This window comes from Anastrepha ludens, chromosome X, assembly GCF_028408465.1.
Source record: "Anastrepha ludens isolate Willacy chromosome X, idAnaLude1.1, whole genome shotgun sequence".
NCBI classification, from domain to species: domain Eukaryota; kingdom Metazoa; phylum Arthropoda; class Insecta; order Diptera; family Tephritidae; genus Anastrepha; species Anastrepha ludens.
Window position 1 is genome coordinate 68,413,945 of NC_071503.1, and position 25,357 is coordinate 68,439,301.

General features: G+C 42.7%; 1 protein-coding gene across 2 annotated transcripts in view; it reads right to left on the bottom strand.

The window, feature by feature from the left end:
* Window positions 1-273: 273 nt before the first annotated feature.
* The window catches only part of LOC128869634 (5'-nucleotidase domain-containing protein 3), a 65,201-nt gene continuing 40,117 nt past the window's right edge, over window positions 274-25,357 (bottom strand). Inside the window, exons 2-8 of one of the 2 annotated variants that reach the window (XM_054112208.1) lie at window positions 2,523-2,698; window positions 2,230-2,457; window positions 1,608-1,903; window positions 1,366-1,552; window positions 1,169-1,309; window positions 945-1,096; window positions 274-861 (exon numbers count right to left, since the gene is read on the bottom strand). In XM_054112208.1, coding sequence (XP_053968183.1) covers window positions 774-861; window positions 945-1,096; window positions 1,169-1,309; window positions 1,366-1,552; window positions 1,608-1,903; window positions 2,230-2,457; window positions 2,523-2,698 — 1,268 coding nt within the window. In that variant the 3' untranslated portion in view covers window positions 274-773. Of the gene's footprint in view, window positions 893-944; window positions 1,097-1,168; window positions 1,310-1,365; window positions 1,553-1,607; window positions 1,904-2,229; window positions 2,458-2,522; window positions 2,699-25,357 lie in introns of both variants that reach the window. The other variant, XM_054112207.1, reaches the window with a different exon arrangement.

The window sequence follows — 25,357 nt, forward strand, 5'->3', positions numbered from 1 at the left end:
GCATAAGAGAAATCGCCATTATTTGTGCCAACTCGGGTGCCTATGAAGACAGGAACTTGTCGGTATTCATAAAAAGGTACAGATTAAATTGATTTGATAACTCAACGCTCGAAACAAGTACTATAAATTTATTGTTGAAAACTGTATTGTTGTTTGTTTGGCGTTTGATTCCATATTTGAAAAAATAAATAGCTCACTTATTTATAAAATGCGCCATATGACTTACTCTTTAGTACAATCTCTTTTTTGCCTTTTGAAACAAATACATTTAAATAAATTTAATAACAGATTTATTCAACACATTACCAATACCTATGAGTAACATTTCAAGCGGTAGACAAGTAAATACAATTTTATTTGTATGTATTTATATTATTAGTATCTTTAGTTGTTATCAAGGCGTACATGATTTTATCACTCTGAGCTTGATCTTTCGACGAAAAAAAATACATGTGGAGACCCACATCACTTAACTTAAATAAATTTTAGTAGTTAGCCACATTTGGGCTTTAAGCGGTTACTGCTTAAGTAAGTGTTGTCAAATAATAAGCGTTATCTAAATAAAAATAGCTAGCTTTTAAATCCGAGGAAGAACTACTGTAAAAAATTCAACGATAGAATTAAAATTTAAAAACCGATTACGGTTATGACAGCGGCTATATAATATTTATAATAAAGACATTTTATTTACATGAAGTACGAAATGTATTCATGGGGCATTACTCCTCGTCGAGGATAAAATGTATGAAAGACAGAATAGTTGGCCAAATTTGTTATATCACTTGTATATATATCAGCAAAACGAAAAAGTCGCCTAGAAAAATACGTCGGATTGTGATATGTCCGAAATACGCTGCCAAACTGCTTGTTAAACACCATTTTAGTTTGATTCCTAAATCATTAAGCAATATTTTTATTAAATATATGAATGGATCATCGTGTACCTGAGCATATCTCGTTCTAGTTGCCATTTTTCTAAACATATCTGTGCAGCCTCACAGTCGTAGTCTTGAATTTCTTCTATGAGTTGGGTTAGCATTTGAAGCCAATTCGCGTTAGTTTTGAAACTAACATTATTCAATGTCTCAATCTCATGCTGTTTTAAAGAGGAAAAAAACATAATTATTAAGACTTTCTGAGGCTACTGAGCTAAATGTAAATGTTGTACAGTGAGCTCATTAATAATAGCTCCCGTCCTCCATCCATGCTCCAATGTCACATCTGCCAAATCGCTATATGGATGGTCACCAAAATACAGCACATTATGTCCACGCCATCCAGTTAAATCTTGTAGCTGTTTTACTGTTCCCTGGGAATATCAATACATGAATGTACGGTAAATTCTTATCAGTAATACCTTTTTACCTCGTAGTATATTTTCCCTTTTTCAAGCTTAGAAACTCGATCCCAAACATGTGAATTTGTTTGTTCATCATATAAGCGAATGGGTCGCGAATCATCTGTAAAAAATTTTGGCTTTCGCGCCTGAACTATTATAACATCAAAAAATTTTCGCCACTTTTCGCCGGCCAGCAGAGTCATTCCTCGATTTCTGTACAAAGTAAAGGAGTTTTATATATATCAGATTTAAGAACTTAGTTACTTACACAAAGGAAAAAGGACTATTAGTTACTAGAAACAATTTTTTGCTCGCTTTAACTAATTTCTCAAAATATTCCGGTAATCTGGCGTTTATTTCAATATAATCCTCTACGTTTTTCATAACAATTTCGTGCATTATAGGATGACATGATTGGACCGCTGATTTAATATCGTGAAACAAGATTTCGGGGTTGTAGTCGATGTGATTTCCTTCAAAATACTCCGCAACGTTACACAAAAGACACATTTCGGGAACGGAGAACAAGTCAGCTAGTTGAACCATTTTTCCCCTGGCATTAGGCTTAGGGAAACCAAAAATGAGCAGTATAGCTAAACTAAAATAAGAGGTCTTCAGACCAGATTCGGTAATGCTTCAATTCGGTAGCTTTGAATATATTATATTATATTTAGCCAGAATGCACTAATTTTTCTATTTAAGTATTTTTAAAATAAATTTTCATGCTACTAACTAAATTTACACTTATAATGTGAACTCAAACAGCTGAGGCAATACCGAGATGCTTTATCAGGTCATATGTCACTTCGACAACCCGGTATTAGTCTATATGATATTCGGGAAATTTTACGGTCTGAAGACTCCTATAGAATTCAATAGATATTAATTACCTGGTAGTTTTTGGATTGGCCCTCAACATATGCAATAGGTAATATGCGATTTTTATAAAGTTTTAAAACTTCCACATCGGGAATCTTAGTGAGTCCTCGATAAACCGAGCCAAGCTGTATTTGAAGGAATGAATCGAGCTTCAAAAGCAAACCTTTCTCGATATCATAATGGAGGCCACGAACTGCAAATCCCGGAATGTACTCTAATTTTGAGATATCTTCAGGATACTGGAAGTAGAATGATTACCTTTATCCTAGTACATAACAGGAGCGAAAATATATATACAACTTGCCTTGAACTTTTTGACCAATCTATCACGGCCTAAATTGTACAGCAAGTCATGTAGACAAGGCTTGTAGCATGCCAGGGTATAGTCGTAATCGAATCCATATACGTCTACTTCTTCCAAATCAAGCTCATTGTTTGCAAACACACCAACTGGATTAACATCTTTCGGTAGTTTCTTAGCTTAAAAAAATTTAAAGTTGTATACGTTACAGGTCAATTTGCTTTTTCTAACGTATTTTTTAGAAAGGAATATATTTATATAACTCCTTTAACTTTAAAATCTTGCATATGCGTATTCAATTCGACACAATTAAATATTTACAAACGATCACTAATGCGATTGCTTTCATATATCACGAAGAAGTTTCTACAAATCAGAGCTCTCAACTTTGTCGCACATTTTCTAACAGCCGGGCAAATGAGTAACGAGTACTCGCACGCCTGGTTGATGCTCATTTCTAGAAAATGTTCTACCGTTAGATTAAGTACATCGAGCTTTTTCGAGTAACTGAGGAGAACTTTTGACATTTTCCCTTTTTGTAAGCACTTCTTTAAATTTTACAAATTATTTATACAAAGTATTGTGGTTGGGAAATTAAAGAAATGCTGACAAACACCTCACCTTAACAATAACATTTATTTGGTCTTTATGCACAAGCAACCCTATTTTTGTCCAAAAAAATTGGCTCTCATCTAAGAGGACATATGAATATGTATCGGATGTAGAACTAATTAATTTCGTATTTTTTTCTAACCTCATATCTATTTATGTAGTCAATATTTTGACAGTGACAGCTATTCTATGTTAAAGCACGCCAAAAAATTAAGTAAATTTGATATGTCACAGTGAATATTATTAAACAAATCTATTTTATTACAGTCAAAATATCAAATTATGTTACGTTCCAACAAAACAGCATTTGCGGCGAGGTTTGTTTTTGTTCTTCAATTTAAAGAAAAGTGCCACAGAAGCACATCGTTTACTCTCAGAAGCTTATCCTGAATACGCTCCAGAGGTTAGAGTATGTCAGCAGTGGTTTGCACGATTTAAAAGTGGTGATTTTGACACAGAAGACAAAAAGCGATCAGGTCCATCAAAAAAGTTTGAAGACGACGAATTGGAGGCATTACTCGATCAAGATCCATGTCAAACTCAAGAAGAACTTGGAAAAACATTGGAAGTCACTCAACAAGCCATTTCTAATCGTTTAAAAGCAGCCGGATACATTCACAAAAAAGGAAATTGGGTGCCACACGAATTGAAGCCGAGAGACGTTGAGAGACGATTTTGCATGTCTTATATGCTGCTTAATCGCCACAAAAGGAAATCGTTTTTGCATCGTATTGTCATTGGCGATGAAAAGTGGATTCATTACGACAACCCAAAGCGTAAAAGATCATATGTGAAGCCAGGTCAACCAACCAAATCGACACCAAAGCCGAATATTCATGGTTTGAAGGTAATGCTCTGTATTTGGTAATGCTCCTATTTGTGGCGTGCGTCTTGATTTGTGGAACAACAATGGAGGGACCTACAGATATTTTTTATGAGGAGCTTTTTCATAGCAGAAATACACTCGGAGGTTTGTCATTGTCTGCCGAGGGGCGACCGCTGTTGGAAAAAACTTTTTCTTCATTTTGGTATTTTACCGATATTCGATCCTACGATCTCTTTGAATTCCGCATGGTAATCACGCGCCAACCCGTTCGGGTACGGCGGCCGCCGATTGCATTACATAAGTGCGGTAAAAGTCCACGTGAGATTTTCCAATTGATGAAAAAACTTAATATTTCGATAATGTCAATCATTTTTCCCAAAGTCTGAAGTGACAGACAGAGAAAGAAGTGGTAGTCCTCGCGTGGCTCGAGCCCAGCAGCCATTAAGGCCATTCGAGAAAGAATTCGCGAAACCCCCTCAACAAGCAGAAAATCAAGTCCAGAGATATGAATGTATGGACCAGATCCATGTCAAGACTACTTAAAAGATAATCTCCACATCAAAGCCTTTTGTCGCTCAACTGATCATCTTTTCATAACGCGCTTGAAGAAAATTAGACTCGACAGATGCAAGCAGCTTCTTCGGTGGCACACGATCAACGGCCATGAAAATGTTCTTTTCACAGATGAAAAAATTTTTGCAGTTGAAGAAGTTTTTAATAAGAAGATTTGCCGTCTGGAATCCCAGATCTGAATCCATTGAACCACAGTTTGTAGTTCGAATTAGAGAAAATGGCCTGTGGAAGACCTCAAAGAAATTTGGAAAGTCTCAAACAATCTTTGGTTCGAGCAGAGACGTCAATACCCATGGAAACAATGCATGCTTCAATAACTGAATGGCCGAATCATTTGAAGGCTTTTGTAAAAGGAAATGGTAACCATTTCGAATGAAAATTTAAATTTTTTTAATATTTATTGCATTATTAAATTAAACTAATTTCAGAAAAAATAGTATTATAATTTCATATCTATAATGGACTTAAGGAGGATGGTTCCATGTGTAGAAGTCCACGCAAGTGGGGAAAGTTACTGATCGCCATTCACTTGGGAGTGGCCAGGACGATTCTTCTACATATGGTTCAAGCAGCTCACAACGGCCGGGATTAGCCCACGTATCCTCTGGGTAGCTTCCGAACACCCGTTCGGGAGTGAGCTAAAGTGAGAAGGCGAAACATTCCAGGATAGCTGGTTGTGCGTTGGGTTTGGGACCCGCCACTTAAAAATCCCCCCCAATGAAAATATTAAAAAAGCCTCGGATGAGAACTTCCAACACTGATGACGACCCCTGCAAACGAACTAAGGACTATGATTTGAGGGCATGCACCTGGAATGCCCGGTCCCTTAATGGGGAGGGTGCCTCTGCCCGGCTGGTTGATGTCCTCGTGAGAATAAAGGCTGTCATCACTGCCAATCAAGAAACGCGATGGACGGGGCAAGGCAAGAAAAACATAGGACCTTGCGACGTCGCCTACAGCTGTCATGTAAAGGAGCGCAAATTCGGTGTCGGATTTGTTGTGGGAGAGAGACTTCGTCGCCAAGTACTGTCGTTCACTCCGGTGGACGAGCGTCTCGCAACAATCCGCATCAAAGCCAGATTTTTCAACATATCGCTAATTTGCGCCCACGCCCCGACGGAAGAAAAGGACGATGCGAGCAAAGATTCCTTCTATGAGCGCCTGGAACGTTCCTATGAGCGCTGCCCCCGCCACGACATAAAAATCGTGTTTGGCGACTTCAACGCCAGGGTGGGCAAGGAGGGAATTTTTGGTCCCACAGTCGGAAAATTCAGCCTACACAACGAAACATCCGGTAACGGACAGAGGCTGATCGACTTCGCCGGGGCCCGAAACATGGTAGTCTGCAGCACCAGATTCCAGCACAAAAAGATACACCAAGCTACCTGGCTGTCCCCTGATCGAAAAACGCGAAACGAGATCGATCATGTTGTGATAGATGGAAGACACGCTTCTAGTGTATTAGATGTACGTACGATCCGAGGACCCAACATTGACTCGGATCACTACCTTGTTGCAGCCAAGCTGCGCACCCGCCTCTGTGCAGCAAAAAACGTACATCTACCTGCGCAAAGAATGTTCGACATCGAAAAGCTGCAATCACGACAGACAGCCAGAAGATTCGCCACTCGACTCTCGCTCCTGCTCTCGGAGAGCACTGCCGAACAAACCGGCATGCGCGAGCAATGGAGCAACATTTCTCCTTCCCTACGTACCGCTACCGAAGAAGAAATCGGATTCCGGCGAGCCCGAAAAAACAATTGGTACGACGAGGAATGTCATGCTGCCGCAGAAAGAAAGGATGCCGCCTATAGAGCCACGCTGCGATCGGGCGCAACGCGAGCCATGTGGGATCGCTACAGAGAGCTGAAAAAGGAAGAGAGACGTATTATCCGACAGAAGAAACGAGAGGCCGAAATACGTGAGTGCGAAGAGCTTGAGATGCTGGCCAACAGGAACAACGCCCGAAAATTCTACCAGAAAGTTCGGCGGCTTACAGAAGGTTTTAAGACCGGGGCGTTTTCCTGTAAGAACAAAGACGGCGAACTGGTGACCGACGTACAGAGCAATCTTAAATTATGGAGGGAACACTTCTCGAACCTATTAAACAGTGACAGCTGCGCATGTCACCGAGAAAGTGAAGATCCCGATACCCCAATCGTTGACGACGGAATTGTCGTTCCGCTACCCGATCATGACGAGGTGAGAATAGCGATAACGCGGCTAAAGAACAACAAAGCCGCGGGCGCCGACGGACTGCCGGCTGAGCTATTCAAACATGGCGGCGAGGAGCTGGTAAGGTGCATGCATCAGCTCCTATGCAAAATATGGTCGGATGAAAGCATGCCTGCCGATTGGAATTTAAGTGTGCTCTGCCCAATCCATAAGAAGGGCGATCCTGCAATTTGTGCCAATTACCGCGGGATTAGTCTTCTAAATATCGCCTATAAGGTTCTAGCGAGCGTATTGTGTGAAAGGCTGAAGCCCACCGTCAACCAACTGATTGGACCTTATCAGTGTGGCTTCAGACCTGGAAAGTCTACCATCGACCAAATATTCTCAATACGCCAAATCTTGGAAAAGACCCATGAAAGGAGAATCGACACACACCATCTTTTCGTCGACTTCAAAGCTGCATTCGACAGTACGGAAAGGAGTTACCTGTATGCCGCGATGTCTGAATTTGGTATCCCCGCAAAACTAATACGGCTATGTAAGATGACGTTGCTCAACACCAACAGCGCCGTCAGAATTGGAAAGGACCTCTCCGAGCCGTTTGATACCAAACGTGGTTTCAGACAGGGTGACTCCCTGTCGTGTGACTTCTTTAACCTGATGTTGGAGAGCATCGTGCGAGCCGCAGAACTTAATCGCTCAGGCACAATTTTTTATAAGAGCGTACAATTGCTGGCGTATGCCGATGATATTGACATCATCGGCCTTAACAACCGCGCTGTTAGTTCTGCCTTCTCCAAACTGGATAAAGAGGCAAAGCGAATGGGTCTGGTGGTGAACGAGGACAAAACGAAGTACCTCCTGTCTTCAAACAAACAGTCGGCGCACTCGCGTATCGGCACCCACGTCACTGTTGACAGTTATAATTTCGAGGTTGTAAAAGACTTCGTCTATTTAGGAACCAGCATTAACACCGATAACAATGTCAGCCTTGAAATCCAACGTAGAATATCTCTTGCCAACAAGTGCTACTTTGGACTAAGTAGGCAATTGAGTAGTAAAGTCCTCTCTCGACGAACAAAACTAACACTCTACAAGACTCTCATCATGCCCGTCCTAACGTATGGCGCAGAAGCTTGGACGATGACAACATCCGATGAAGCGACGCTTGGAGTGTTCGAGAGAAAGATTCTGCGTAAGATTTTTGGACCTTTGCACGTTGGCAACAGCGAATATCGCAGACGATGGAACGATGAGCTGTATGAGCTTTACGACGACATAGACATAGCGCAGCGAATAAAGATCCAGCGGCTACGTTGGCTGGGTCATGTCGTCCGAATGGATACAAACGCTCCGGCTTTGAAAGTATTCGATGCGGTACCAGCTGGTGGTAGCAGAGGAAGAGGGCGGCCTCCTCTGCGTTGGAAAGATCAGGTGGAGAAGGACTTGGCTTCACTTGGTGTGTCCAACTGGCGCCGGTTAGCACGAGAAAGAAACGACTGGCGCGCTTTGTTAAACTCGGCCAAAATCGCGTAAGCGGTTATAGCGCCAATTAAGAAGAAGAAGAATGGACTTAACTTGTAACAGAACTTATGGCAGGACTAAGTATGGTATACTGAGAATGTCGAGGTCGATTTAGGATATGTACGAGTTAAACTTGCTACAATATCCAGTTCAGCCAAAGTTAGAGCTCTTCCAATGGGTGCTGATTGAACTCCGACAACGGCACTCGGGGGTCAGGAGTTCAGTAAGGTGGCGATAGTCTCCCCTTCGTTGAATGTCGTTTATTGTATGTCTATATACTGTCCACTCCAGTATTTACAGTTGTGTTTGGTCTTGGATCGCGCCGGTGTAGTCGAAGAGATATCCCCTGACTCTCCTGTAAGGTAGCTCAAGCCCTAGCGAATGTCTACAGGGTTGATTCCCACGGTCCTACGGTAGCACCCTTGCAGAAATTGCTTGCTCGCGGTTGTATGCGAAGATGGGTTGTTAACGGTTAGTATTGGCGTGGCATTGACTTTCACCTTTAACTGCAGTTTGACCTCCTTCATCCAGGTGGTAAAAGGCTCGCTGTGGATTTAGTGGTGCAAAGCTGGATATTCCTTACAGTGAAAAAGCGAGATAGGCTGACGAGATAAACGTCATTGCCGGACGCCATTATCGAACACTCTTCAGCTCAAGAGACCAGTAAAACTCCCTCTGATGATTGAGAGAGCTTTGAGATATACAAGTATTGGATATTATCTAATAGCATGGAGTGACTGACTGTATCGGAAAACTTTGACAGGACCAATGCTATTAGGACGCTTCTCTTGCAGGTGCGATTTTGGTTAAGCCCGCGGTTAACCTGAGTGTTTATGGCGGTGAGCTCCATGGTGGTACTATGCCATGTTCATCTGTGGTTGGGGTGAGATGTTTCACGTAGAGTCGAAATAGGAGAGTCTCAATTATTTTCACTATTGGGGAAAGAATAGTTATCGGGCGATAGGACTCTCCAGCTTTCAATAATGGTACCTTCCTCCCTGCTTTCCACTTTTCAGAAGTTATGAGAGAGGCGAAGGAGAGGTTGACCTTTGTGAAATATCCTACTCCTAATGTACTCATGTTTTTTAATATCAACATGTTAATTTCGTCGGGGCAAATGGCTTTTGAAGCTTTCGTTTTATTGATGACCACCTACACCTTATCGCTGGAGAGGGTAAGCGGCGCAGAGTTGTTTGACAGTTTGTGCAGCCGTCTGGTCTCACGCCGCTTGGTCCTATCGATTACTGTGGACCAGAGCTTACTTACACCATAGGTGAAGCTTCAAGTCTTCAACTACTCAGCCCTTTAGATCAGCTTGTGTTGGATATCTATACCTTTTCAACTTCAAATTGGGACTAAACACATTCAAATTGGGACTAAACACATTCAAATTGGGACTAAACAACTTCAAATTGGGACTAAACAACTTCAAATTGGGAATAAACACATTCAAATTGGGACTAAACAATTTCAAATTGGGAATAAACACATTCAAATTGGGAATAAACACATTCAAATTGGGAATAAACACATTCAAATTGGGAATAAACAATTTGAATGTCTTTTAAACTTTAGTCATAAGGATTGTAATTAAATAAATAAAGAATGCTGTGCATAAAACCGATATTTTTATTGAATTTTGTTTTTCTTATTTTATTCATATTTTATTAATTAATATGACACCGTGAAATGGCTTACATTAAAAAAATTGAAGCTGATAATATTAAAAAACAAATTCAAGCAATGTACAACAAGAATGAAGATTGGAGAGCACTATCAAACACATTAGGAGTAAAAAAGTCTACTGCATATAGGTGGGTTAAGGAAAACCCACAAAGTGAAAAACAACGTGGAGGAAAAAGGAAAAATAAAATAACAAATGAACATCATTTTTTTAATGGAACAATATATTGAAGAAAATCCAAAAATAACACTAAAACAACTTAAAGAAAAATTCCAGCACCATCATCACGTTAATGCCTCTACAGAATGTTTCCGCAAACATTTAGATAATTTAATCTATACATTGAAAGAGATTCGAAACGAACCTGAAAGAGCAAATAATGAAGAAAATAAAAGAAAAAGATGTGTGTATGTTCAGAAACTTTTAGAATATCAATCGGAGAATAAACCTATTATTTATATGGATGAAACCAATTTTAACTTATTTATATCCAGAAAACGAGGCCGGTCCAAAAAAGGAAGCCGTTGTACGTTTATTTCAGCTGGAAGTCGTGGAGCTAATATTCACCTAATTGGATGTATAGGAAATCTGGGCTTAATTCATCATGAAGTAAGAAGAGGTGCATTTAAAAAAGCAGAAGCTAATGAGTTTGTTCGTCGTTGTCTTCGTAATGCTCGAAATATTTGCCAATCACCAGTAATATTGGTAATAGATAATGCACCTTGCCATACTTCCATTGAGGATGTCTTTGCAGAAAACGAATTTGTTGATCACCGCCTGCTGAGATTAAGTCCATACAGCCCAATGCTCAACCCAATTGAGCTTGCCTGGTCAACCCTGAAAGCTGGTGTAAAACGTGAGCTGGCAATTGAACTGCCACAAATTTTGGCTGGCGAAAATAGAGTAGATTTGACTCAAACTGAGTATCGCCTGCAACGGCTAGAAAATGTAATAAAACCGAACATCGCCAAATTAAATATAGCTACTTGTGCCAAATATGTCGCCCATGTCCAAAGATTTATACCAGATGCGTTAAATATGAATGACATGACTTTTTAATCATATGTAATAATTATTTGTATTAATCAATTTAATTTGTTGTGTTATTATATATATATACCTTTTCAATTATTAGTTGTGTTATTTGTTATGATGATTTATAATGTTTAGTATGTTACAATAAATAACTTCAAATTTGCATCAATTTAAAAATGCTTAATTTCTACTTAAAATGCTAAATTCCAACTTAAAATTCTTATTACTAAAGTTGAAATTGTTTATTCCCAATTTGAAATTGTTTAGTCCCAATTTGAATGTGTTTAGTCCCAATTTGAATGTGTTTATTCCCAATTTGAAATTGTTTAGTCCCAATTTGAATGTGTTTATTCCCAATTTGAAGTTGTTTAGTCCCAATTTGAATGTGTTTAGTCCCAATTTGAAGTTGAAAAGGTATAGTTGCCGAATCTCCAATCCCACACGGGGATCCCCGTGGTCGGCCGCACGTAGGTGATCATGTTCGATTGCTAGAACACCTGCTTCGGCTGGAAAATTGGGCATATGTTCGGATCCAGCCGGGCAGCAGTGTCAGGGGGTATATATGAATATGTTGAAAATTTCGAGCTGGGCATCGCTTGACCTCATAGCTATTGCTTGACATTCCATGGCACTATCCCCGCGGTCAATGTCTTTATCGATAAAACGTTATTGTGCAGTGGAGTACTATTGTACTACTACGACATTGTACAGCTAGTAACCCACCATAATGTCGCTTGGGGACTTTTCGGCGTACGTTGTAGCACTCTTTGGTTAACAGCGATGAACTACCGTGAAATTTCGTTTATGGGACCGCAGCTACTAAAATACCATGACGACTCATAAGGACGATTATCTCGTCGATCTTACTCGAGAGTCCCACTGCAGTTCAGCTCGAGTGTGTTCTTCGAATTAACGATGGAAATTCAAGTTGAACAAAGAATTTGTTTGAAATTTTTTTATTCCAACAAAATTTCGGCTTCAGACGCCTTAAAAATGTCGCAGACAACCTATGGGGACTCTGCTCTATCGCGTGCACGTGTTTTCCAGTGGTACAAATCGTTCAAAGAGGGCCGTACATTGGTTGAAAACTTGCCTCATGAACGTCGTCCAGCAACATCAGTAAACGACGAAAAAATCGGAAAAGTAAAGGAAATTGTGCTTGAAAATCGCACAAATCGCAAAATCGGTTAACGCTGAATATTATTTAGACGTTTTAAAGCGTTTGCGCGAGAACATTCGTCTTAAAAGGAAGGAATTGTGGGACAACAAGTCATGGTTCTTGCATCACGATAATGCACCAGCTCACACACCACGCCTTGTTCGCGATTATTTGAACAAAAATAATGTTAATATCATTCCGCAAGCACCGTATTCGTCTGATATGGCTCCATGTGACTTTTTCCTGTTTCCCAAGCTCAAGTTGCCGCTCCGTGGCAAACATTTTGAGACAATTGAAGTCATAAAAGAGAATTCGAAGAACACACTCGAGTTTGACTTGTTTACAGTAGCACAGAAAACAAACTATGTGACATATCACGCTGGAATTTGCCATGTAAGCTTATAACAGTTCTACCAAAAAACGAAAAAATTATTTTTGCCATGTCTTCCGCGGACCGTTTTATTGATAACGTCTCGTTCATATTTGAGCAGAAGGTATATGCGCATTTACTATGCTCTGCACCATTTTGTTTTGCAGACGTTAGGTAGAGGTGCTGTATTTTTGGCTAGCGCATCCGCAAGTCCAAACCGGTATTTTTGTAAATAAGTAATTTGTTGCCGATTGATAAGCTTGAGAGCCTACCAATGAGGTAAAGCGGAGTAGCTTACTTATTTTCAAGTCAAGCTCTTCTCCTTTTTTCTTGACATGAGTTTTCCAGCACAGTTTGTCATCAAGGGTTATGCCTAGATATTTGGTCTAGTCGACGTATGTGATTATCGACGCTTCCATGAAGATTGACTTGTAAGTAGCGTTTTTAGGGAAAACACGATATGTGCTGACTTGCTTCTGTTTAGCTTTATTCTTCATTTCCTATCCCATGTATTTGATCGAGCGTTGAATGATGTTTTCTGAAACCAACTTGGTGAATGGGATCCAAACGTTTGTGTTCAATGAGTGATTGCGGACGTTTTTCAAAAACTTCGACATTACTGGTAACCGAGATATTGGGCTGTAAGGGGACACTTCGTCGGGCAATTTACTAGGCTTAGGTATCATGGAAACTTCGACGAATATATCAATATATAGGTACGCACCTAGAGTTGAGTTACTTGTTAAATAAACTGGTCAAATAGACAATGCAATTTTTTAGCAGGTTCCGAAGGATTTCAACCCTAATTAAATCAAATCCAGGGGACTTTTTATCGTACATCGGAGAGTTTCCAATAGGTTCTACTTCATCAGTACCTTGATTAAGGCTGAAAGTTTTTCCTAAATGCTCTGCAAATAGATTCGCCTTTTTCTTGGTTGTTTTAACCCAGTTTCTCTCGTCAATTTTAACAGTGGTCTATTATAAACTTAGACCAAAGAATACTCTGTATTTTTATCATTTTTTATCATGATTTGAAAATCTATTGATCGCTGTATGTGGATGTTTTTTTCAATGTTTACGTTGTTGAGTAAAATGAAGCACTGCGTCATCGAGCTGCTCCCAAGTAATGATGTAGTGATATTTGTCTAATTGTTCTCGTTGCAGTTGAAAATATTTCCAGTCGGTGAAAGCATTGACTAGCTTTGTTGGCCTTTCAAGACTTATGCAATAAGAGGACCTCGGGAAGAAAAACGACAGCAGCTTTTAATTGTCATCACATCCATGGCTCGGCGGGAAAAAAGAATATTGCGTTGTGTTAACTCTAGACGTTAGAAATGCTTTTAACATAGCTAGCTGGCAGTGTATACAAGAACCCCTGAAAAATAGGGTCGTCTAGTTATATTATCAGAATAACTAAGAGCTATTTCACGGACCGTAAACTGAACTTTAGAAGCGGCAAAGGCACTCAGGAGTATGTAGTGGTAGCAGGGGTTCTTTAAGGATCAGTTCTAGGTCGACTGGTGTGGAACTTAATGTATGTCGCGGTTGTAGAACTGGATATGCCCCCTAGAACTAAAGTCATTGGATGGCATCGCGGTGGTAATGGTGGCAAAACATACCCACGAAATTGAAATAAGCTTTGCGGACTATCTGCGGCTTCCGCACAATTTCGGACGATGCTTCCTCGTTATAGCAGGTCTACTCCCCGTAGACATTTTGCGGAAAAAAATTCAGAGAATGTAGAGCAAGGCATACACGACGGTAGAGCAAGGCGTAAAAATATTGCAGAAGAAGAAAGTCGTCGTTTGACCGCCCACTGGCAAGACTGATGGAACAGATCACCGAAATATAGATAGACGCATGGACTAATTTTTACGACGTGGTTAGAAAAGAACCATGGGAAAACAAACTTCCATCTAACCCAACTCCTTGCAGAGCACGGAGTATTTCGAAAATACCTCCATAGATTCGGCCATAACAGTTCCCCAAACTGCCCAATCTGCACGGAGAGGGAAGAAGACGCTGATCACGTCTTTTTCCAATGCCCACGCTATGCTCCGGAAACCTGTAGCATATTAAACGAAGAAAATATATATTATAAATTTTATGCTAAAATCGGGTGATATCTGGAAGCGAATCTGCGCGCATGCAAAATATATCCAAAATGATTTAAGACGCGCGGAAGTTCGTAGACGTAATAACTAGCAACCTATGAGCTAACCAGCCCCGTGAGGTAATAAATTTTTGGCAGTTCCGCGGGAGGAGTGGTAGATTGTGGAGAGGTGTTTAGTACGTAGTTGTAGCTCTGATGATACAAGTCGGGCATTATGCTATGAGAGTTTCCTCTTCACGGGCGTCATCCCGGAAAAAGAAAAATTATCCGTGATGACATACGCAGCGCCAATCTGGGCAAATTCGAAAAAATCGCGTATAAAAGAAAAAAGAACCACACATAGACTAAGCGTGCTTAGAGTTGCGACCGTTTATCGCACGATTTCAGACGATGCCACAACCGTCTTTCCGAGGAAAACTCGTACCCACCCATCCGTGTTATTAAAGAAGAGAGGCAACGAATCTTCAGTGTGTGGCAGCAACGTCGTTGAACTCACAAACGTATCCCAGACATACCGAAATGGTATCGAAGGCAGCACGGGGAAGTTGACTTCTAGTTGACGCAGCTCCTGAGTGGTCACGGATGTTTTAAAGAGTATATACACCGCTTTAATTTGGAAAACGACCCTTCTACCCGGTCTGTCCTGACGAACTGGAGAGTGCAAGGCATGTGCTATTACAGTGCCCGCGTTTCAACATCGAAAGAGAAGACCTTTGCAGGATTTTTGGCGAGCATCCCACAGAGGCAAACTTTACGATACAAATGTGAGAAAAGCCTGCAAAATGGCATTAGAATGGCTCCGCAAGGCAAACCTGCGCCATCTACAACTTGATCTCCAGGCTGATAGAAATGCTGAAAAGTCGTTGCAAGATGAACACAGCAAATTCTTATTCAGATTCTCGTACTGACAGAGACTAACTGATTTGAGTTACCATACTCCATAACGGCCTCTAGACGTATTACTTAACGGCTTTGTGGCTTACGCCCTAGCGAATGTGTACAGGGTGGTTCCTGTGGTAGAACCCTAGCAGGAATTGCCCGCTGAGTATTTTAGTATGCTCCTTGACTGGAACCATGGAAGCCGGAAGACGGCACAGCGTAATTTAGCAACGATCGGCCAATTGATTTAAATGACGTCAGCAACATTTCTTGTCTTTGCCCCTTATCACACGGCCAAGATGATGCGGGTATCACGAGACAGCTGGAGCTTTTTGTCTACCCAGGGTGGTGATTAAACTCCGATGGCGACATTAGGAGGGCGGGAGTTTGGAAAAATAGAAAGACGCTCCCGATGAATGCCATTTAAGGCCTGCATAGTCCTAGATCTCGTCAATTTGGTCAAAGAGATGTCTCCCGACGTGTCTGCAGTAGCAACCCAGCAGGAATTGCTTCCTTCCATAACACCCTACTATGCTTCTTAACTCTTAATCAATAATAATACTTACTAATTCTATATTGGCAATATCAGCAAGTGCAATCAACAAACATTACTGAACAGATATATAAACAAAACAGAAAAGGAAAACTGAGTAATATTATCACAAATAACACATGAATTCACTTGATTGAATGTGTTTGCCACATATGTATATTCACAGATCATAATACACGCAAAACATAAATTTGTAAGTAAACTACCTCCGTTGCTGAGATTGGTGAACCCAAACACATTGCGTAGATAGGCTACTGCCAATATATATTAGAAGAATTAAATATATCTGTTCTTATATTAGTTAATCTAGATATACATGATTTCTGAGGATTGCATGTCGTGCTTATAAGCTCACGTCTCGTCTTTAGTAATAATGCGTTTGAGGAATGTGCGGCCCGTATTCAGCCAAGGAAATCAGGTCTTTGGCGACATCAAGTCCCACTTTTGCATGAAATTAAAGTTCTTTTGGACCAACTTTGCAGCAACACGACGCAAAGCCAAGTTAGTAACTACAATGTCCTGAACATATCCATAAGTAATGTTCAAATCCTCTGCCAGCTCTGATGAATAATTTGCGGTTATTGATCAACATTTCTTTCATGTGAATGTGAATAATTCAGTCTAAGTTTTGTAAAAATGTATAAGACAGGAATAAGTAAAACTCGTTTTCGTAGAAATATGAGATTATGAGTGCACAGGTGAGTAATATAAACTATGAAAATCCCGAGCACTTCTGCGGCGGCGAATGTAGAAGAAATTGATGATGCAGAGGAACAATCTTTATAAGCTAATTTAATTAAATTGTGGAATCAAAACAATCCTATACGTGCAAAGGCATTACTGAAAATTTTAAACTCTGACAGTTCATTTTTAAGTCAGGGTCACCAGCTATGGTCATATAATAATAACTTTTGATATAGAAGTTGACGGGTTTCCGTTTTATAACAGCAGATCCCAAAGTTTATGGTCAATTATAGCAAGGTTTGTAAACATAATTTGGTTTTAATCGGCACTTACCTCGGCAGTTCATCAGGGTATTTTATAAGTTAAGGATCAATTGACAGAAAAACAGGCCAGGTCGGTTGAATGGGCAAAGGGGATGGTATCCAGCTTGGGAAAACCGGAGGATATGGCTCCAGAACGACAAAGATCGGCTAAGCACACAGAGGAAAGGGTCGCCAAAACAAACCAAAAAACAGGTGGACAAAAGTACCCGTTGTTTAGAGAGGTACTAGCCATCGTTGACAGAGGCGAGGAGAAAGGGACTACCCCCAAGGAGAAATGGAGGTCTACCTTCAGGTTCAAGAGGAAAACCCCGGACCACCTCCACCCCGCCACGATAACGGCTGGTATCAAAGTAAGCCTAGAGCTCGTGTATGGATTCCGGCCAAGCCAGCGGAGCCGGAAAAAATAGAGCAAATCTTTAGATCATACAACGGTGACCTGCCAACACATAACTGGAAGGTAGGGAAGGTTGAGGAACCAATATAAGGTAGAAGGCAGGTGTTGTTACTTCTCAACAGCGAAACACTCGCCCCACTAGCGAAAAAACAACAACAGGCAAATCAGCTATATGGAATTGTGGAATGATTAGGTCACGAATGACGAATATAAGCGCAACACGTGGCTATGTACGAGCCCGTGTTGGTAAGCTGTTTGTTTACAGCTGCTATCTTCCACCTAGCTTAACCCTAGCGGAAGCCATACACGCACTGGAAGAACTTGCACATGACATTAAAGATCATAGTCCGGTCATTCTAGCTGGCGATTTTAACGATTGGGCAGTGAACTGGGGATGCCCCCGAACCACCCCCAGAGGAAAATCCCTTTTAGAAGCGTTCACTATGCTTGACATTGCGCTTATGAATTCTTGAAACCAGGAAACATTCCAAAGAGCAGGGAAAATTTCAATAATCGACCTGACATTTGTTAGCTCTAGCCTCGTGAGTAGTACGAGATGGTCCCTTAGCCAGTATTACACTGGAAGTGATAACTTCGCAACACTTTGCGTTATAGGAAAACATGATAGGCCGAAGTCATCTAACTCGCACGAGGTCAGATACCGGGTTCGAACTTTGCACCCGGAAGTGTTCGGGATAATGATGGCAAATTTTACATCCACTGGAAATGCGACTGAAAAAACTAACCAAGTCATGAGGCAACTCACTAAATCATGTGATGCAGCTATGAGTAAAACAAGGCCTAATAAAAACCACAGAGAGCCCGTTCACTGGTGGACGGAAGAAATCTCAGCAGCACGCGAAGAACAAGGAGAACATATCAGCGGTCGCGAGGTACGACCAGCTTTGAAAGGAACCGACTCCTATTCAAACAAAAAAAGAAAACACTAAAAAATGCAATTAAGAGCAGCAAACTACGGTGCTTTCAAAAACTATGCGAGGATGCTGACAGCAATCCATGCATACCAGCTTGTGATGAAAAAAACAAAAGCTTTTAAGCCGCTGCCCACGACGTGCCCGGTTATTCTGCGCAACGTGGTCAAAACATTATTCCCCCAACAGCAAGGCATCGCAGCCAACGCAGCCAGCTGTATGGAAGACGTAGGAAATCGATGCTTGGCCAACACTGACGAAATTTTGCTCTTAAATTGGCAATCAAAAAGCATCCAGAAACCTTTGTGGATGTTTACAACTCCTGCTTAGAAGAATGCACATTCCCGAAAGAGTGGAAACTGCAAAAGCTAGTGCTAATACCAAAAGGGTCTAAGCCGCCGGAAGATCCCTCAGGCTACCGCCCACTATGCTTACTGGACACGGCAGGGAAAATATTAGAGAGGGTAATTGTGAATCGCCTGGAATCTGCCATCGATAGTGCCTGAGGGTTATCGCCGCACCAATATGGCTTCCGTAAAACACGCTCTACCACAGATGCTGTTATAGCGGTTAAGCACATTGCTCACAAAGCGATCGAAGGTTCTAGCTGGCTCTACGGAGATAAAGAGTATTGCCTAGTCACAACGTTAGATGTAAAAAATTCATTTAATACAGCAAACTGGGACAAAATCCTAAATGCGCTGGAGAATTTCCGAGTCCCAGTTTACATTCGGAAAATGGTTGGAAGCTACCTCACTAACAGAGTGCTGTAATACAAAACCGACGAAGGAATGAAAAGGTACAGAGTAACCGTAGGAGTACCATAGGGGTCAGTGTTGGGCCTACTCCTCTGGAATATAATGTACGATGGAGTCTTGCGTCTCCCACTACCTCCAGGATCCCATAGCATAGGGATTGCTGATGGCATTGCAATCGTAGTCGTTGCTAAATTCCTTAACCAGGCTGAAGCGATTTGCAACCAAGCGGTCGAAATCACAAAAGATTGGCTGAGCAATAGTGGTTTAAGCCTTGCAAACCATAAAACAGAGGCAGTGACCTCGCACTGGAGTCTAAGTTGTACATCAAATATCTTGGGGTAATGATTGACCACAGGTTGAGCTTTAAACAGCACCTAAAATACGCCAGCGATAAAGCAGCGAAGGCTGTAACTGCATTGTCACAGAGGACCTAAGCAGGCTTCTTGGAAGTTGCTTAGCAGTGTGGTATCGTCTATCTTGCTATATGCGGTACCAGCCTGGGTCGAAGCAACAAGCTACAGCACATACATGAAAGGCATTAAATGTGTATACCCGTGATGTGCCCTCAGGGTGTGCTGTGCATTCCGCACAGTATTTGAGGATGCTGTATTAGTCCTCGCGGGTATGCTTCCATTTAAGCTGACTGCACTCGAATTCGCGGAAATAAAAAAAACATCGAGCGGATCCAGCACAGCTGACTAACCGATGGACTGAACGGGAGCGAAGCATCCGTACTTGGCAAGAGGAATGGAGGTACTCCATGAACGGACGATGGACATATCGGGTGATCCCGAATATCACAAGATGGATAAATCGAAAGCATGGTCAGATAGATTTCTACCTGACCCAAGTACTTAGTGGGCATGGATGCTTTAAGGCTTGTCTGTATAGATTTAAGCACGAAGATGACCCGTACTGCACCATTTGCGACAGTCTAGTTGAAGATGCAGAACATGTTTCCTTTGTCTGAACTCGTTTTGTGCTGGAAAGAGTAGATTTGAGTGATAGGGTGGGGAAGCCAATAATGGTTAGCAACATATGCTTGACTCAGAAGAACATTGGTCCGCCGTCAGTAACATGGCAAGAATAGTAATTACCAAGCTGCGTTGCACTGAGCAGCGCAGATTTTTACGTAGAGGCAATAGGCCACACCTCCTCCCGGGAAGTAGTACCTAGTAATACTTAACGGTATTAGGAATCACAAAACTGCGTCACGCTGAACAGCAGTGCAGATTTTCAGGTAGAGGCAATAGGCCGCTCTCCCTCCCAGAATTAATACTTAATGATAAGTAATTACCAAGCTGCGACGTGCTGAACATCAGCGCAGATTTTCATGAAGAGGCAATAGGCCGCTCCCCCTCCCGTGAAGTATTACCTAACGGTCGTCCCGCGGGAGGGAAACGGAGCTGGGGGTTGGTTTTTAGTGGGTGAGTCGGAAGACAAGTCTCACACTTTTCGGCTTCCAATGCTGTTTGTCACCTCCATAAAAAAAAAAAACACTAATCACCCACCGTGGGCGGTTAGCAAAAAGCCCTTCATTAATGACCTAGCTTCTTTACGGAAAGATAACGCACCAAACGCCGTTTACAGGGCCAAGTTCTCCGAAACAATCGTACACTATAAATTTAATAGCAGTCAATTGGTTTTTACTGACGGGTTGAAAGGACCCCACACTTTTTACATAGTAGTAAAGGAAAATCAGGAAATTATTACGTACGACCTCGATTTTCAACCGCTATATTCTAAGCCGTTCAATACTGCGATAAAAGCAAGGGCAAATACATTATTTGCTCCGACAGTTTGTCCTGTTCCCAAGCCATCCAAAATCACAACAAGTCAAGCAACATCTAGCAGTATCAAAATCATGGGCACTCCGGCATCCAGGGTAACACATTTGCAGATACAATTGTCAAGGACACTTCAGTCACACCAACAATCACATCCGAAGTCATTCTATTCAGCGACATATACCGACTTATTCATGGAAGAAGGCAAACAAAATTACTTCGTTGTCGTTTTATAAACACCATTATTCGAACATTAACCCCAATCGAACAAAACCTGCCTATCTATCATCCGTACCCTCCAACCACATTATCCCATACACACGGCTCCGTAACGGGCACACCATAATCACTAGCGCACACTTATTGCATGGTAGTATATCCAACACCTTCCCCACCAGACTGCCTAGCCATAGCCACTGTGGCATCAAAGGCATCACCACTTCGGCAACAGGGGTCCTCTCTAACTTTTAAAAATGCCACTGAAGAAAAGATCAAAGAAATTTCTAGATTTCTAAAGGATAGGTACCGACCCCGTCGTATCTGACCCAACACACGTCATCAGCCAGCCGAAAGCATCTACTGCTAGTGCTGCGTTTGCTAGAGTTTACTAATAATTTTATTATTATGTATTAGATAAAACAAACCGCTATGCTCCAGACGGTCTTCAATAACGACCATTTCAAAAGCTTGGAGACTTAGATTATATTGACAACATATGCTTCATGACCTACATATTTTCTGGTATTCAATCATTTGAAAAACGAATGGATTATGCGGAAAATATAGGCTAGAAAGCAGCCGTACCAAACTAAGAATTTTTAATACAAGTGCAAAGACAGCCCACTTTTATGGTTGTAACACCTTAAAGGTTACTAATAATATCTGGGCGAGTATCCATACCTTTGTCGTATTTTTTGAACCAATGTTATGACAGATGAAAATCTTGAAAGTCGGGAACGGCGTTTGATTGGACACACTTTGCGAAAGGAAAATAATGATATTGCTAAAATCGCGCTAGAGTGAAACCCACAGGGTTCACGAACCACAAGTACGTGGATAAGAACGGTACATGCCGAATGTCATCAAATTAGTAGCTGACCTTATATACATTCCCATGGCAGCCGGTTCTACGTTACCGCAATGACTCGGGTTTTCCCCGACCAAGGGCTGGCGCCCCAGTAAACTAACCCTGTCTAGTGAACCGTTTATCATCCCCTCTCTATCGTCATAGGAGCAATTCCATGCAGAAATCTTGCTCCGAATACTTCTCCTCAGAGCTGGTATTAAATCCCACCCTGGGCCCAGAGGTATTTTACTACTGCTTTTGCCATAAACGGCTCCACCCGAACTCCCCCTCGGTTAGGTGCAATAAGTGCTACGGCTGGAGCAACCTTAAGACCTGTTCAGGCCTTAAGTCACATAAGGAGTAGTCAACACGAAATTTGGCCGCGTGTTGTTCCCGCCATCAGGAATCTGATGCCACAACGGCTACTATATCCCCTGATAGGCCGGCACTACCAGCCGCCACCACAAACCAAGCCTCTCCTCCCCATCCCTATCCCTCCTGCCCCAACTCCAACGCCGGGACAAGCCAGCAGCTCTTGGTCCCCCGCTCAGTCTGTTCCGTGTACCAGACCAGAATATCTCGGAGCCCGGCATCAGTCAAATTCAATTACTGCAATGGCTGGTGCCACTTTCGGAGATGATCTCGCCTACACACCACTCGTGAGTGGACAATTTTCTCCTTTGCCCCTGCAAAGAGCACTGCCCCGCAACCGTACCCGTGGCGCGGCCATCCACCACCATCAGGCCGCAATAACAACAGCGGAACGCACAGCAGGCTCAACGTAGACAACCACACGCGTCCCTCACATAATTTAACTGTAACGGGCTAACGGGCACGGCAGATGAGATAGCCGAGTTTAAGAGCCGACAAGGAGTCCCAATAGCTGCGCTCCAAGAAACCAAGCTGCACGCTAGCTCTTCTCTGATAACCAGGGATAGCTATAACGTGCACAGGCAGGATCGCGAGCTAGTCCACCAGACAGTGCAGCCAAACAACATCAATTGACAGAGCAGATAGACGATTCGACATTCAGCAATGTAAACGACGACCATTCCAATGGCAGCCGGTTCTACGTTACCGGAAGGACTGAGATTTTTCCCGACCAAGGGCTGCCGCCCCAGTAAACTAGCCCTGCCTAGTGTACCGTATCCCACCCCAATCTTTCGTCACAGGAGCAATCCCTTGCAGCAGGTTTGCTCGAAATCCTTCTCTTCAGGCCTGGCGTCGAACCCCACCCTGGGCCAGAGGTATTTTACTGCTGCATCTGACCACAAACGGCTCCACCCGAACTCCACCTTGAATAGGTGCAGTAGGTGCAACGGTTGGTGCCATTTCAAGACCTGTTCAGGCCTTAAGACTCACAGGGAGTAGTCCACAAGGTACGTGGCCACGTGGCGGCCCCTGCCTCAACGGCGATACCGTCATCAGTCCCAGTAAGTCAAACTGCCGCCACCAACGATGCCTTAACCGTAAGGAGCCCTCAGGCCCAACACAACTCCCACACTGGCCCACAACCTTCCTGCACCTACCCCAATGCGGGGACAAACCAGCAGCTCTTGGTCCCCGCACAGTCTGTTCCGTGTGTCAGACCATAGTTCGTCGGGACCTGTCCACAGTCCAGTGTAATACTTGCAATAGCTGGTGCCATTTTCGGAGGTGCTCTAGCCTGCGCACCACCCGTGAGTGGACACGAGACTACGTTGCACCTTGCTGCAGAGCTCTGCCACCCGTCAACGTAGGCCACAAAAACTCTTGCGGAACGCACAGCAGGACCAACGCAAACAACACCATTCTTGATCACCAGGGATGGCTACAACAGGCACAGAAAGGAACGCGAGCGAGACAACGGTGGTGGCTTAGCGTTCATAGTCCACCATACAGTGCTGCCCGGCAGGATATCAGGTGACTTTAAAGCGCATGAAAATCTTTGGCATTCAAGCCAAATGATCGGAGGGGACAGCTATTGGCAGATCAGATAGACGATTCGACATTTAGCTCTGTACATGACGACACCTCCACTAGGGTAGTGGCGCCTGCAGCAGCCCGCCTGACATACTTGCTAGCGTTGGTCTGATAAATAGCATAACCTTTCGACCTATTCTATCGCTTGCATCAGACCCATTATCATCTCGATCGAGAAACCTGCCGACTTTGTTTCCGCGGATCACCGGTCATGCAGCAACTTTGACAAAGCTGATTGGAATAGATTCGCGGAACTTATTGAAGACATCTTCGCCGCTCTCTCCATTCCGACCGATATGCGCGCAGGCGAACGCGCATTGCGCAAGGTGATCACAGCCGCCGCGGCTCGCTTCATACCCGCTCGAAGGATCCAGGACATACGTCCCAATTTCCCAGCTGATGCAGCTGTTCTGGCGAACGAGCGTGACCACCTACGCCAGGCCGATTCCGGGGATCCTCGGATAAAGGATCTCAATTAACAACCACAAAATATTGGGAGTTACCTTTTACAGCTTGCTCTTCTTCTCAGCGCATACAACCACTATTGCAACTAAAGTACAGAATCGCAAGAAGGTCCTAAAGTCGCTTGCCGGCAGCACTTGGGGCAACGACAAGGAAATGTAGCTGTCGACTTTCAAAGCAATAGGCCGACCGGTTCTAAACTATGCTGCTCCTGTCGCCTGGAACCAGCGATTTGAGTGGACGAATCTTCAGACCTGCCAAAACGCTGCAATAAGTACCGCGACAGGATGTCTTATGATGTCCCCGATACAACACCTACACGACGAGGTGCACATGCTGCCTGTGAAGGAGCATAACAAACTGCTCAGCAAACAATTTCTGCTAAGGTGTTACCGGAGACCTCACCCAATGATATTTGCACAGTAAATGCAACAAATGCATTAACGACCACGTTCGAAAAAGTGTTGCCAGATACACCTATTTTTAATGATAGGTGGCCGCCGTACCCGAATGAGTTGGTGCGTGACTACCATTCGGCATTCAGAGACAACGTAGGTTCGAATCTCGGTGAAACACCAAAATTAAGAAAAATATTTTTCTAATAGAGGTCGCCCCTCGGCAGGCAATGGCAAGCCTCCGAGTGTATTTCTGCCATGAAAAAGCTCAGCATAAAAAATATCTGCCGTTCGGAGTCGGCTCGAAAGTGTAGGTCGCTCCATTTGTGGAACAACATCAAGAAGCACGCCACAAATAGAAAGAGGTCGGCCAAACACCCAAAAATGGTGTAGGCGTTTATTATATATACATTGATATATGTATTCAGACGGTATGATGTGAGTGTTGTAGTCTCCGCCCGTTGGAATGACGTAATGTGAGGTCAGTATGCGCGTGAAATGTTTAGATGGCGAAAATATTTTGGGCGATCAATTAATTAGTTACTAGTTATAGAGGGTCTTTCAAAGTACGC